The sequence below is a fragment of the Atheta coriaria genome, unplaced genomic scaffold (assembly GCF_025399875.1).
Source record: "Atheta coriaria isolate IRGN ID8LTWV9N9 unplaced genomic scaffold, Caltech_Dcor_3.1 hic_scaffold_5_pilon, whole genome shotgun sequence".
Taxonomy (NCBI): Eukaryota; Metazoa; Arthropoda; class Insecta; order Coleoptera; family Staphylinidae; genus Dalotia; species Dalotia coriaria.
In genome coordinates, this window is record NW_027045447.1 from 5,533,442 (window position 1) to 5,548,722 (window position 15,281).

A 15,281-nucleotide genomic window follows, 5' to 3' on the forward strand; every position below is an offset into this window, starting at 1 on the left:
GTGTGCCACAGTGTGGAGCAGTCAGTAACGTCTGGGCGGTGTTGACGTAGTATAATGTGTTTCTTACATCTCTCCAGTTTTATTGAAATTATAATTTAATCGCGTTTATTTGTGTAATCGTCGACGGCATATAGTACCGTACCGCATATAGTATTATAACGCCAGTTACTTTTCACTTATTTTAAGAAATTTTAATACGTTAATCTCTATCGCTTTTAGTTTACGACCCACTCGCGAATAAAAAACATGTTCAAACAGTTCAATCTTCAAAATTTGTTCTAAATCGTGCTCTATTTTATATTACAGCAGTTACCTTTTAAATCCTGAACATGTTTACGGGTGTGGTTTTCATGGAAAATCAGCAGCTTATAACAGGAAGCATTTCCATGCACCATCACAATGTAAGTTGTGTATTTTTTATGATAATAATATAATATAATAGTATTCATTTTTGTGAATGCACGACTTAAAATTTTCGCACTGCATTTTAAACACGATTTTTTTTTAGGTTTAATTTCATGGTATGCCACCCAATAATGTAAAACCCACTTCAATATCGATTCATGTTGCCACCATCAGAGCCTGGAAAACTTAAAGAAAACTGAAGAATGAAACTGACAAAAACTGCCTTATACTGACGGAGCCTCTATTTTAGTGTTTTCAATTAAAATTAGAAAAGAATAACTCTTCGTCCAAAAATTGCACGACCTTCATACTACCATACTGGCCGTGGGGAGCGGGACAGAGGATAGTTTGGCGAACTGCTAGCAGTTTCGTGGCAATTGTCAGCTGACACGGTGGCTGATCCGCGCTCTTCACTCGCTTGTCTGCAGATACATTTGTTTTTATTTCGATAGTTGTATAGGTATATCATTATTTTTAATATCAATTAAAGAGTAGCCGTTTCAAGAAGCGTTATAAAAACATGGCGTGGAAAACGCCCAGTATCTCGTAAATTGTTTCACTTTTTACCGTTTTCTTACCGTCATGTTAGAGCGGGAGAGTTCCTCTACAAGATGCATACCCCTCCTACCTACCAGCCTTTTTTGGAAATGTCCCAAAATGCCCTTCAAAAATGAACAATTTTAGGAAACTTTGAAAACATGGTGTGAAAAACGCCCTGTATCTAGTGAATTAATTGACTTTCTTAGAATTTTTCCACGCCAGAATAGATTTAGGGAGTTTCTCTACACGATGAATCCCTTGTCAACCTTCCAGCTATTCGGGAAGTACCTTAAAATTCTCATCAAAAATCAGCATTTTTAGAAAAATTTGAAAACATAGTATGGAAAACACCCTGTATCTCGTAAACAAACTGACCATCTTCTACTTTCTCTACACCAAAAGAGAGTCAAGGAGTTTTATAAACCCTTTGGAAGTGTCCTAATATCCCATTCGAATATCGTTGTCCGATAAATTTCATTTTTTGGTCGAATAACAGGGTCGAACTTTCTTTAATAAATATTTTTTGGTCAAAGAACAGAGTCAAACTTTTTTTCATAAAATTTTTTTCGGTCGAAGAACAGAGTCGAACTTTTTTTCATAAAATTTTTTCTGTTGAATTTTTTTGTTAAAATTTTTCGGTCGATTTTTTGTTAAAATTTTTTCAGTCGAATTTTTTTGTTAAAATTTTTTCGGTCAAAAAACAGATCGAAATTTTTTACTTAAATTTTTTTGGTCAATGAACAGGGTCAAACTATTGTGTTAAAATATTTTTCCGGCGACGACAGGGTCGAATTTTTTAGCGATTATGTCAAGAACAAAAAGGTCTACGAAAAACAAATGCATTTTTCTCTAAAATTGTAAATAGCACGAGTACAATTCTTCTCATGTTCTACACTACCACACTGAAAGTATCGGTGCTTACAAACATACAAGTTTCTTTATCTCCTGCAGTTTTGTGCGGTCGCCGCGCGGTGCCGTGCATACCACGTTAGTCTCATTTTTGTCGTCTGGTGATCTGGACGCACATTTTCTTTACAATATTTTGTGTCACTTATTTTTTTGTCGCGTTATTACGTACTGTTTCTAGATGCTCCTTCGATTGTGCGCGTGTCATGTGCGGCGTTCGTACACACGCAGAGGTAAAGCGTGAGTGATGATCCGTCGGCCGTCTGATACTCTTTTTGTATCATATGCGAATTTCATATTTATTTCGTATTTTCTTTGGATATGCCAAACGCGGAAAAATTTATTTTGTTTCAAGGTATGTTCTCCATTCCATTATTGACTGAACTTGTTTTTACTTCAACCCTGTGGTCTTTAACCACACAAATATTTTTGTCTCTGTTTCAATATCTACCGTTGATTTGCAATCGTATTCGATACATTGTTTCGTTTTCGTTTAATGTACAAATTGAAAGATTAAGATTGTCGTGTGCCGTCGGTTGCATTCTTAATTCTTTGGGGGCTTTTTCCGGCAAAACCCACTACCCATCATTATTAAATACAATTTTTAATTCCGAAAATAAGAAAGAGAAATCTTTTGCCTTTTTTATGATAAAATCTTCTTTTCAGCTAGTGCACCTTTTGAAATAATTGGAATTTTTAAATTCTATTTTTTGAATTTGAAAGATAATTCAATTCTTAATTAATTATTTAAGTAATTATTATTTTATCATTGACGGTTTAGGCCATAATTTCATAATTGATTTTTACTTGCCAAAATGGCTTTAATCTACAATTGTGTTACAAGTTTCCGATTTTGAATTTAATATACTCTCAAAAACCAGAAACAGAATTCAAAAATTCTAATTATTACCGAATCTGTATTTGTTGAAATAAAATATTTCGCCATAAAAAGGCAAAATATTTCTCTTTTTTATGTCGAATGCAGTTTTCACTAAAATGTGCAAATTGGGCATAAACGGTTAATCTTAGGAAAAAAAGTTACTAGAATAATCGATGTAGAATTAAAAGAACTGTTTAAGTATTTATTATCCTAAAATTGAACGTTTAGGGCCTATTTGCAATTTTAATTAGAAAAGAAAGGTGATTACACGCCAATAGGGCTTTAATCTATAATTTTGTTACTGGTGTCCGATTCATAATTTAATCGAAATTAAAAGTTCCATACATTGTACGAGTACAATTCTTTTCTTGTTCTGTATTAGCACACTGATATATCAGTGTTAACAAACAATCAAGTTTCTTTATCTCCTGCAGTTTTATGCGGTCGCCACGCGGTTGGCTTGCCTACCACGTCAGTCTTATATTTGTCGTCAGGTGATCTGCACGATCTGCACGCACATTTTCTTCGCAATAATTCGAGTTCCTTAATTTCTTCGCGTCATTACGTAATTCGTTAAATGCGAATTGTTTATACGCAGACGTAAATCATGAGTGATGTTCCGTCGGCCGTCGGATACTCTTTTTGTATGATACGCGTATTTCATCATTCCTACAATGTATTAAGCACAAGGTCCTTACAATTTATTGGATAAGCCAAACGCGCAAAAATTAATTTTGCATCAAGGTATGTTCTCGCATTTCTTAAGCCTTTAAGTCTTTAACCATATAAAAAAATTTTGTCCCTGTTTCAATATCTACCGTTGATTTGCATTACTTATTTGATACCTTGTTTTGTTTTTGTTTAATGTACAATTTAAAAAGATTAAGATAGTCGCGTGCCGTCGGCTGCGTTCATGATCCTCTGGCGGCTTTCCGGGCTTTGTGCTTTATTTTGTAATATCCAACCCGTCGCTTTTCCTTCATATCCAAAGAAAATACAATTTTTGAAATGTTCTATTTTTATGTTTTCTTACTTTTCACTTTTTTTTGATTTCCGGTCTAAACATTATGATTTTTTTAAATTCCCGATGGCTTTCTTCTTATATTATTTTGTTATTGTCGCCTTGTTAATTGTTTCCATCCGTTTTCCAACTTTAGTCTTAATTTTTCTTTGTGTATCACCCAGTAGATATATTTTCCTTATCATTTAATACACCATATTTATTATTGTTTGGGCGTTTTACTGTTAATTCTTAGAGTTTTCTGTTTGTAACACCCTGTATATTAATTTCGCGTGGTGTCAAAAGGGGAAAGATGTATGTTATCCCATTTAAACTTAGGAGTTATATTAATTTCCTTTGATTTTACTTGGACTGTGTTTCCCTACTTGTATTTTGCATTTTCTGTTTAAATGTTATTATATTATTTTTGGAACACGAAGGTAGCGGTAGAAGTGACTCGTGTTCAGGGCACCGTACGAAGGTAGCGGTAGAAGTGACTCGATTCAGGGCACCGTACAAGGGTAGCGATAGAAGTGAGTCCTATTGAAAAAATACAAATTATTTTTGGACGTTTTAGCCCAGGAAATTTATTTATTTTATACTTTTATCTGATAGAGAATTTTCCAAAGTTTCATAATCTTCAATACGTTGATCGCTATCGTTTTTAGTATAAATGATATTCGTTAACAAAAATATTCAAAAAACATGACCCAGCACCTCCCTTTGCCCATTTACGTGAATATTTATTTTAGGCGCGATATTGTGAACACCAATTACTTAATTAACTAAGGTACACAGAAAACTTTTTCGAAGACAATAAATTATTTATTTGTAATGATAAATTAAATTACTGTTTTTGTCAATCTTATTACATCCCAAAGTCAATATATTCTTTTCTTAAGCGGGAAATATTGAAATATTGAAAGTAAAAGTAGATTCCGTGTATATGTGCTATTTCAATATTGAGAATTTTAGTTTCGTCTTCTCAACTACGTGTTTATTAGTACGTTTGTGTATAAACAACTTTTTTTGTTCGACTGACGCGTGTTATCACTGTGTGCCTGCCTTGCTACGCGTCGTGCACCCGGCAGTCGTTTCACCGCGTGGTCCGCGAACGTGTCTCTCTATCGCCATGCGTTTTGAGGTTTTAATTGTATTAATCGTCGTGTATTCTTTCGGCCATCGTCAAAATATTCGCAATGGGAATGTGCGCCTGTTTTGCTTAATGATTTATGGAGGTTAGAGTCTTCTTAAGTGAGAAATAAGTGTCCGTTAATCCTTCCGCGAGTTTTCAGTTGATAGAATATATTACAGGATAGAAAATCTCCTTATCAATGCACAGGTTGGTGGATAATTAAAATTTATCGCGGAAAGTTAACGCGGTTTAACTTAAATTGATTATTTAATTAGACGGATATTAATTTTGTAGATTACAAACACGTGGCATTTTTATTAGAATTCTTCTTAGTCGCGTTTCCGAAAATAACATGCTTCATTTAATTATTACAAGTACGGTTTTTAAAATTATCTGAGGATAATTTGCCGTCGGCCGACGGTTCGGTCATGTTTTCGACGATCACGTAAACATTTTTGATCGAATTGCATCATTAAATTAATAATTTCTTGTTGAAATAAAATCTTGAGCGGTGAATAGTTTTTCGTTTTCGTAGTCTCAGTATATCTTAATATTTATAAAGAAATAGTTATTTTTATCGTCTTGAATCACTGTGTTGCTACGCGCCGTCGCTTGCCGTCTGTAGATTTAGATGTTTTCCGCCGGATATTCTATCAATTTATGAGGATGCTTCACCATTCGCTTACCTTATACAGTTGATGCTACCATCAATTAATAAATATATATTCACAATATATTAAAATGTAAGTGTTTTAATTTTGTAGCACGTTTTTGCTAAATTGTCCGATGATTTTCGGGTAAAATCTCTGATTTTATACTCATATTAAAATAATGTTGTTAATTTGTAAATTTCCCTCTTCATATTGTGAATATTGACTCCCTTTGTAGTTTCTATTTTCTTTTTTGAAATAAATTAGTTTTCCTAACAGCACGTAGAAAATCACCTTTAGTTCTGAGTTTTGTATGTTCTATGTTTTGATTGATAGGATTTTCTTGTGCCCGTGAAAATTTTGCTTTAACTGTGGTTTTTAGTATTGTTACCTTTGCACTTCGAATTTTCTTTCTGGAACACCCTGAATATTAGTTTCCCTGACTGTCGAGTGAGCGGCGTTTGTAGTGTTGAGAGTTTTTTGTTTGTACTTTAAATTTTCCTTTTGTAACATTCTGTATATTTGTTTTCAATCACCTAGATAATTGGCTATTTACTAATTTCATTATTCCGGCAGAACTTTATGAAGTAGTACTTGCTGGCATGTGCGCGGCTATGCAGGTCGTAAGTCCTGCTCAATATGGCGGCACATATTCTGTTGACTTGTAAAATATATACTTGTATTCTACGAGTTTGGCTAATAAATATATAGTAAGATATATTGACTTTTTTGATTTGTGTACCCCTTCTATCATTTCAGGAACAGGCTAGAAACTTTCCTCTCTCAGTGGTTGATCCCCACTATAAAAATTGTTAAGGTATCCTGTGTGATTTGTGTGCTCCTTCTTTCATTTCAGCTACAGGTCAGAACTTGTAAGAATATTCTTAAGTGTCACCCCTCTTGAGGGGACTTAAAACTTAGAAATATTTGAACAAGACCTTATAAGGATTGTCCTTATAATGAGTTCCCTCTCTCTGGTGGTGATCCCCCACCATAAAAATTGTTGATATGCCTAAGAATCCTGGGGATGAAGCGCAGAGACATCGTAGCTGTAGGATGGGCCGGGAGCGATGGATGGAGCGACCTGTAGACTGTCTTATAACGACACGCCGCCAAAAAATTTAAAAATCTGATCTCCCCTGTTCTCTTTCTTTCTTCCATCCATCTCCTCCTCTTCTCTACTCTGTTCTCTGCATTCTATCTTCTTCTCCTCTTCTCTCAACTACTCCTTATTCTTCTATTTCTCTGTTCGCGCTCTTCCACTTACTTTCTAACTTCTCATATTACCTTCACTTGTATTTCAATTTCACTTATATTTCGTTGCAATTCATATATGCAACCCAAATTACACCTGATATTTTTATATTTGAGAAAAATGCCTTCTATATCTGAGACTCGATCCGTGCCCACGAGTATGCTAGCAGACGCACGTACCCACTCGGCCACCGAGTGTTTTTGTCATTTATATTTGATTCTTTTATCTATGTTTCTACTTTAATCAACTTTTTAAAAACAATAACACAAGCCTTAGCTATGTTGCACACGCTCCACGCACTGTACTATACTATGTTATTCTATGTGTACCCTTAAAGATAAACTTGACTTAATACTAATCCTGAAAACGACCAACTGAACACTAGGGACACATGTAAACAAGAATGTAAAATTAAATTATCCTTTATTGACCAAATCAATGACAATTATTATAAAGCAATAACATGGTAACTGGAAGATTTAAAAAGTTAAATAAAAGTAAACTTTTATTTGATGCTACTTACTCCTTTGTTCTTCAATCAATAAATGACAGAAGAGCGCAAACACGTTTCTTCAAATTGTAGAATTGAAGATACGCAGGTATTTACTAATCTACGCGGAGATTCCCAATGTACTCACTTGTATTCACGTTTAACAATTATATTTAACTTGAGCTCCTTAAATATCCATAGTCATCAAAACATATCCGACGAACGCCACGCACGTACCACAATTAATCAATCAAATCATTCGTTGTGTTAACTCAACATATAAGATTGTAAAATCCAATAATATCACATAGAATTTTATAAATAAATGTTTTAAAATGGATTACGTATTCAAAAATAAAAGTAATCGAATCTAGTAATGCTACAAAATATCAAGAACCGCGAGAAAGCGTCACCACGTTTGATTAATGAACAAAACACGTGCGCACTCGCAACAGCGCTCAACCGACTAAGCCGAACTAAGCAACCCCGGGAATTGATAACTGACCCAAAGTTGGAGGCGCATTTTTCTATATGTATACGATAGAAATGCGATTACAAATATGCAAATTTTTGTTAAACATAAAAAGCAACCACAAAAATTAAGTATGAATTTAAACCTAATCGATGGTAGCGTCACCTGACCGTGGCGGAACATAACAAACTTGATAGCTGACACTAGCGTCACCTGGGTGTGACGGAAGAAACCATTAAAAATAGGCGGCGTCATCAAGTTTTGAAACTTTGGAATTACCCGGAAATCTGCATTACGTCTGCTAATATTTAACATTTAATTCAATTTCCATTAATGAAGATGATTTATGAAAATTATAAACAAATTCGATACTTACAATCTGATCAAAAAATCCTAGGACATTTCGTTCGCCCGATAGACACCTAAAACTACCAAAAATCAGTACATCGAAGCACAAAAATTATGTTTTTGCAGGTTTCCCTTGTGCTAATCACACAAATTATAAATGTAAATGATATACAAATTCAATACTTACAATCTGATAAAAGAATCGTTGTCCTACGACATTTCGTTCGCTCGTTAGACACCTAAAACTACCAAAAATCAGTATATCGAAGCACAAAAATGATCTTTTTCCAGGATTCCCGTTTGCTAATCATACAAATTATAATCATATCAAAAATTATGAAATTATATTATAAAAAATTTATCGACGGACTATTCGAATGCGATGCAATTAGAATTGCGATCCTTAAGACGCCTTCGAGAGCGTTAACAGTAATTCTACTTAGATAACATAAAGGACTCAAAGAAAAAGAAAATGTGGAAGATCTATACCAAAACAAAAGCACCACCAAATGTTTGAATTTACCCATGTTGCAGACACAACTTCTGCAACAAACTAATACAACCCCATGGAGAATTTAATTTGATATTTCTAGAGATGCCCCCTTCTCGAATTAAAGCTAGACAAATACCAAATATTACAGACCGACTGAAATTTCTGTTTCGGTTTAGGCCAAGAAATCTAGTTTCGGCTTTTGTTTCAGTTTCGGCCAATAATTTTGTTGCACCATAGAAACTTAAATTAAATATGTTTATGTAAGTTACAGTTTCGGTTTCAGTTTCGGCTGAAACTGAGACCAAAGCCGTAATTTCGGTTTCGGTATCGGCTGAGAAACCAGTTTCAGTTTGTATTAAATGCAAGGCTTGCGCTGACTCAATTAAAATAAAGGAATACATTTTGTACAGTGTTAAAATAGTGACACAATTAAATTGAAAGTAAACCCGAGAACGAGTACTGAATGCAACATAACATGAAATACAAGACTTGCGCTCCCAGTGCAACTCAATTAAATTTAAAACCCAAATGTGGCACTGTCCTTCTATAAAATTAAATAATCCACCCAATTGTCTTTTTATTATACTAATAGTAAAATGCAATTAACGAATCTTAGGCCCCTCCAAGTTTTATTCTTGAAAATGCCTGGATTATGATCGCCCCTGAGATCGCCTCAGGAAGTTTAGTCTAAAAAAAGTCAATATTAGAATCCAATATTCAAAAAAAAACATTTTATTACTTACATTTTTCTTTAAATCCGCAAATCCTACGAAAAGATGGTGGAGAGGAATATTCACCGATGATAGCCACTAAGTACAGGATTCTCTCAATCATAAAAAATGGTATGGATTTTTCCCTAGCCACAATTACCTGAAAATATCAAATTATCATTATTTCATTCACGATTTTAATATTCCTTTATTGGACTGTTCTTGTATGATTTTCGAGGTGCAATAAAAAACTTATACAAAATTGTGACTCCAATTCAGGGCACCGTACGAAAATGACGGAAAAACTAACTACTATTCAGGAACCCGTACGTGGGTGACGGTAAAAGTAACTTTCCCGTAGATTCAGAATCTCCAACCTGTTCATCGTAACAGGATTTAATATAAGAGATAGTATAAGATTAGTTTAAGAGACGGAAATACATGAAAATACGTAGTAGGGTAAAAGAGGGTAATGGGGGTCACTTAAGGGAAAACTCAAATATAATTTAAATTATAAACAAAATACTTATTGCAATCGCTTATAAGCATTGTTTACTTAAATACCTATTATTTGAAATAATTTTCGGTCACTTTGACAATCAATTTTGGATATTATTAAAGTTAAAAAAAAAACAGATTTGACTCCCATTACACCGACATGCGGGTAATGGTGGGAACAATCGGAATCAAACGAAATCTAGCAGATATCGCAGACATAATATTCCGCAAAGTCCCACCCAGTGCATTTCACATGAGCCCATAGCCCACATGAAGTGCATCAGAACCACATTTAATTGTTTTTTTTTTAAATCGTTGCACATTAGACATCAGTTTTCCAAATCTTCATCCTCATCGCCCTGGCATAAGTCATCAGTGCCAATATTGGAATCATAAGTTTTGTTACTTTCCCGCAGTATCGTTTCTGCAAGAAGGCTATTGAAAAATAAGTCACATTGCTTTTTATAGGCCATTTAAAGCGGACTAAAGACAAAAACGTCCATTGGGAGTCGCATGACTCCCATTGCCCACAATTGCACTATTGTGAAAAAAAAAACAAAAAAAATATTTCTTCACAACATTAATGTAATCTGAACTGCACATCACGATTTTGAATGTTTAACTACTTTTAATCACCCCACAAACTTTCTATATTTTGCGGACGTAGCGTTTTCGGCGGTGCCGGCCGGCCGTCCTGTGCGGCAAGAGCGTGCCTATAAATAGCGCGTCTGAGGCCGCGGTTTTCCCTGTAGCACTTTGAATTTAGCAGCGAAGATATTCCAAAGACAGCAGGAAATCTTCATGGTATAGGGAAAGGTGGATAGTTTTACTCCAAATTTAACGCGTGCGGGCCACGGGCAGTAATGAATAAATCAAAACTACTGGATCGATTTTAATCACATAGGCTATATATTTTAAACCCGTGCGAAGCCGTAGCGGGCCGCTATGTTTTTATATACAACGTTCACAGTTTTTCTGTAGTGTATTTAGTATCAGTATTGCAACCGTGCGAAGCCGGGGCGGGTCGCTAGTTAATTATAAATTAAAAGGTAGGTATTACAAAGTTAGGGACACGGAATTAATAATTCAATTAATAACTCACCCGAAAACAATCACGTGTTTCGACACTCAGGCGCAAGTGTTGAAACAAGAAAAAGCCAGTAATTCAATGATAAAATGCCGATAATAGGTTTGTATATACAAAACGAATTAAACGTCCGTAGCGACAAATCACGGCTAGGTCGCTGGATTACACTACACAATAAGTTGAATGCAAGAATATCAAGTAGGGGAGAACTACTACATATGTAGTAGTGCTAAAGAATGTTGCATTGTCAGTATTATTTCGGCACTCTCACGATCTCGTAAATATCAGTAAAAAATGAAAGTACCTTTGGATTGATAAGAATATACAAGATACGGCTACACATCGGTTCACTGAATTAATATTCTGAAACATCTTGGCGATTTGAGTAGAGCTAAATATGTATAGGCAAATATATAAAATGAATACTTACTCTGTCTTCTTAAAATTCGCATGATGCTGATGGATTGCACTTACGGTCACACACGATTATGGTTTAACAAACTGCATCACTCGTGTACTAACTGTACCAAATTAAAAACGAACAAACATGGTTACCCGCTGCATTGCACGCGTCTAACCCGTAGAAAACGCACACTACAAATGAAGCAAACAAAGCATGGCGTCGAATGGCGCCGAATGAGCATGGTTTTTGGCCAGGGCGTTGATAAGCGTGCGCACTGACTGGGCTGCGCACAAACATTAATAATCGCCTAGCGAGAAGAAACCGAAATACACCTGAATCAAATAAACACCATGAACACCAATAGAACAATGAAATCCAAATAAAAAACAGTAAAAAGTCACGCATGTAATGTTTAACAATAACTTGCGTAGTCAACCAATTTTATATGCGTATATGTTTATGTTTTAGCGACAAACTATTTACTTTTACCGATATATTATTTATTGTTATTTCTTGTAAATTTGACTGAATGTATTTTATGTATGTATCTTTGAAAACGGGTTGAGCGGTCGTCGTTTCGATGCGCCGTTCTTCTTCCAATAAATGAATATATATACTACAAAAGCCTTGCAAAAACCGCAAAATTTCAAGCGTTTCGTCCATTGATTGCTTAAAAACTGATTTTTAGTGCATTTTTTAAGACAGACTTTTAATCAAAATTGTTATTTTGCCATAATTCAACTTATACACGCAATTTATTTCTTTTTTAATTCATTAGCTTAAGAAAAATATGGAAGAAGTTTTATGTTAAATCACAAATATTAAATTGATATTTAAGTTTTTATTATTATGGCCACAAATAAATCAATAATTAAATCGAACAAACAACAAATAAAACAATATTAAATAATATCTAAAGGTGCGTTGTGCTTCTAAATTCTAAATACTTAAAGGTACTGTTTCTGTGTTAACTAAACGCCTGAGCAAGGAACAATACCAGTGACAGTTTTAGTCACAAAGTCTTTCATCTCCTGATTGGTCATGTTTCCGTAAACACCAGCTCTATCAGGCTTTGCACAGCCATCTCCCCAGGAAACAACACCACACAGCTGACCATTAACAGCTAGAGGGCCTCCAGAATCTCCTTGGCAGGAATCGACACCTCCTTGTCTATATCCAGCGCAAAGCATTCGGATTGTAATAGCTATAAAGAAAAATAATTAGCAATTCAATTTGAAAAACAATAATGTTTAAGTTATTTATAAACTTACCATTTTGCCCATATTCAGCCTGACATTCTTCATTAGTAATCACCGGCACCTGAGCAACTTGCAAATTTGTCGGAACACTTCCCCCTTCGGTTAGTACACCCCAACCTATAATAAAGGCAACTGTCCCAGGTACGCTATCAAATGCACAGAGTGGAATCGGTCTAACAACGGGGGAATCAAAGAAGTTGCCCATGATTTTCACCACCGCAATGTCGTAATCGTTGGTTATTGGATTGTGCAATGGATGCTCACGAGTGCACATTACGTTCGATATAAGACCTCCAGAAGCATGTGTTGAACTTCCATACCGAACCTTAAGAACCTTAAATGTGGTCGTGCAATGCGCGGCTGTAACCGCATATGTTGATGTGACTATTGAACAACCGCAAATATGGCTCCCCAAAAATTGTAGCGATGCTATGTAGGGGAAATTTTCGATGTCTGTTTGAAATCCTCCAACGATTCTTCCTTCGTCTATTTTTTTACCCTTAGTTGATATTTTGCTTGTTTGGCCAAGGGCCAAAATCACAAACAAAAACAAGAGGTTTTTAAAAACATCGTTGCACAGGTAAATGTTGAAGTTACTAGTAGTTAAACCAGTTACGGGATAATTTTTGAATGATATTTTTCCTTTATATACACAAAAATTGAATGAGAGTGAATAAAAACAAGTGAAAATGTCGTCAATCCCAATTTCATCACAAGTTTATTATGTGTTTTCATTCCGTTCTATATTATTTGCAAAACAACAAACAATCACAAACCACAAAGTCATTGCCTGGTTCAGTTGTCACAAGAGTGCAAAATTTCGTAAATTCTGATAAAACGCAGACCCCCTTCTTTTAGCTTACAGCCATATTGAATGAAAAGTGAAATATCAACTTAGTTATTCATTATAATTTAGTGCAAAACTCCCGCATGCACCGTACAACATATTTTTGTCGTAAAATTGGACAAATATAACTGATAAGATACATATAAGTATAACATTATCAAAGATATGTAGATAGGTGATGTTTAATCCAGTCTAGTAATTCAATTGCTGCACAAATATAAACAACTAAAGCTGCGTGCTCCTACATTTCCATAAAATTTGAATAGTCGTGGTAAAACGCAAAGAAACGATAATATTTTATAGCCACAATGGTTTCTTTTCATAAAAAATGTAAGTATGTTAAGTTTTTGGATTTATTTATTTGTTATTTACCGAAACATGGAAACTGCACACTCAGCAACATCCAAAATCTCAGTGTCCAGTTAACGCGACTGTTTCACAAAATCTAAAAGACTGCTAACGTCTGAAAAAACACCAGGTTTTCCTTCTTGTGCACATGCATATCCCCAGGAAACAATTCCTATTACTGAATTATTCACAACCAATGGACCACCAGAATCGCCCTAAAAATCGAATTAAAATTATAATCAATGTAGGAATATTCAAACAAATCATACCTGACACGTATCCTTTCCACCTTCCAAAAATCCAGCACACATCATTCTCTCAGAAACAAGCTCATCTAAAAGTTTAATTAAAAAATTAATGAAAACACAATTTTTCTAAGTAATTTCTTACCTGGATAAGAGTTAACACATATAGCTTGATCAATCACAGGTAATTCAACAGCATTCAACATTTGAGACACTCCACCTCCTGCTTGAGTTCTTCCCCAACCAGCAGCCTTTGCCATCGTTCCAGGAAGCGGTCGTTCAGAAGGTAAATCAATAGGTTTTACTTTATCATTAAACACCAGCTTGTATTTCAACTTGAGGACAGCAACATCATAATCAGAGACCTCGCTGGAGTAATTTGAATTGTCGCGGATTGAGCTCACACTAATTGTTTGCCCACCTTCATACAACCTTGTCGATCCAGCTTGAATCTTCAGAAACCAACGCATCGGAGCGTGTTTCGCTAATTTCATGCAATGTGCAGCTGTAAGTATGGTATCCTCGTCGAGAATAGCTCCGCCACACATATGCGACCCAAACATTTGTATAGATACCATGTAAGGATAGTCTTCAATGAAGGATATGACGCCATTGATGATTTTTGCGTCATATTCTGCTGAAGTGCTCGCAACCGCAAATAACAATAAAACAAAGTAAAACATATTAGAAACCATTGAATATTGTACTTAACTTGACGACGTTTGAATACGAACTTGTTTTGTGGGGTTTTATCTATTTTTAAGAAATATTATGCATTTCGGTGACGAGGGACACGTGAATATTTACATACCATGGCGATAAAATCGATATTAAGTGGTTAAAAAACTATTTTAACAATGTTAACAGTTAGTACAATTATTACCGTGCAGGTGAAAAGTTACATATTTAAATATTTGATTGGTGGATTGGTAAATAAGCGAATCAACAGAAAAAACTTCACAAAGCAACGAACTTTTTCATTTAGTTTAATAAGTATTAATATTATTTTACAGTTATACGTAGGTTGTAAATAATAAGGGTGTTTCAAACGCAAATATAACTTACTACTAAACTACCGTCATTAAGAGAGCCTTGAAAATCTGCGATTCGTCTTCAGACGACGTTTGGTCAATTCCCATCGTATAAATCAACGAAAACGCACAATACAATCAATGGAAATTCGGTTAAATTATAATTTAATTCATATTTACACCGAATTAACGAATAAATATTAAATACAAAGACGTTTACTCTAAACTTTAAATAATAATTCTCAACTTGACTGCCGCCACAGCGATTTGTACTCGTAT

At 34.8% G+C, this 15,281-nt stretch overlaps 2 protein-coding genes and 1 long non-coding RNA gene across 8 annotated transcripts; all 3 read right to left on the reverse strand.

The window, feature by feature from the left end:
- Nucleotides 1-7,177: 7,177 nt before the first annotated feature.
- On the reverse strand, nt 7,178-11,531 carry LOC135792265 (uncharacterized). Of its 6 annotated transcripts, none has more exons than XR_010548230.1 (5): nt 11,300-11,529; nt 9,318-9,444; nt 8,269-9,261; nt 8,110-8,155; nt 7,178-8,034 (listed from the first exon to the last, which is right to left on the reverse strand). It is a non-coding gene; the product is annotated as an uncharacterized lncRNA (long non-coding RNA). The 6 variants fall into 6 exon arrangements; XR_010548228.1 differs by having other exon boundaries at nt 8,110-8,161; XR_010548226.1 differs by having other exon boundaries at nt 8,110-9,261; nt 11,300-11,531.
- Nucleotides 11,532-12,098: 567 nt separating this feature from the next.
- LOC135792264 (trypsin-7-like) lies at nt 12,099-12,945 on the reverse strand. Its single transcript, XM_065302885.1, has 2 exons — nt 12,544-12,945; nt 12,099-12,476 (listed from the first exon to the last, which is right to left on the reverse strand). Exons 1-2 carry the CDS (start codon nt 12,803-12,805, stop codon nt 12,244-12,246), a joined length of 495 nt encoding a protein of 164 aa, XP_065158957.1. The 5' UTR covers nt 12,806-12,945; the 3' UTR covers nt 12,099-12,243.
- A 772-nt stretch (nt 12,946-13,717) lies between these two features.
- Nucleotides 13,718-14,793, reverse strand: LOC135792262 (trypsin-2-like). The gene is made up of 3 exons (XM_065302882.1): nt 14,117-14,793; nt 13,996-14,060; nt 13,718-13,941 (listed from the first exon to the last, which is right to left on the reverse strand). Exons 1-3 carry the CDS (start codon nt 14,664-14,666, stop codon nt 13,801-13,803), a joined length of 756 nt encoding a protein of 251 aa, XP_065158954.1. The 5' UTR covers nt 14,667-14,793; the 3' UTR covers nt 13,718-13,800.
- Between the last annotated feature and the right edge of the window lie 488 nt (nt 14,794-15,281).

Bases quoted from the DNA above. Each gene is read 5' to 3' on its own strand.
- LOC135792264 (XM_065302885.1), bottom strand. From the start codon at position 12,805: ATGTGCACTCGTGAGCATCCATTGCACAATCCAATAACCAACGATTAC. The intron at 12,477-12,543 runs GTAAGTTTATAA...TTTTCTTTATAG, and splicing joins GGCTGAATATGGGCAAAATG to CTATTACAATCCGAATGCTT.
- LOC135792262 (XM_065302882.1), bottom strand. From the start codon at position 14,666: ATGGTTTCTAATATGTTTTACTTTGTTTTATTGTTATTTGCGGTTGCG. The intron at 14,061-14,116 runs GTAAGAAATTAC...TTAAACTTTTAG, and splicing joins ATGTGTTAACTCTTATCCAG to ATGAGCTTGTTTCTGAGAGA. The intron at 13,942-13,995 runs GTATGATTTGTT...TTCGATTTTTAG, and splicing joins GTGGAAAGGATACGTGTCAG to GGCGATTCTGGTGGTCCATT.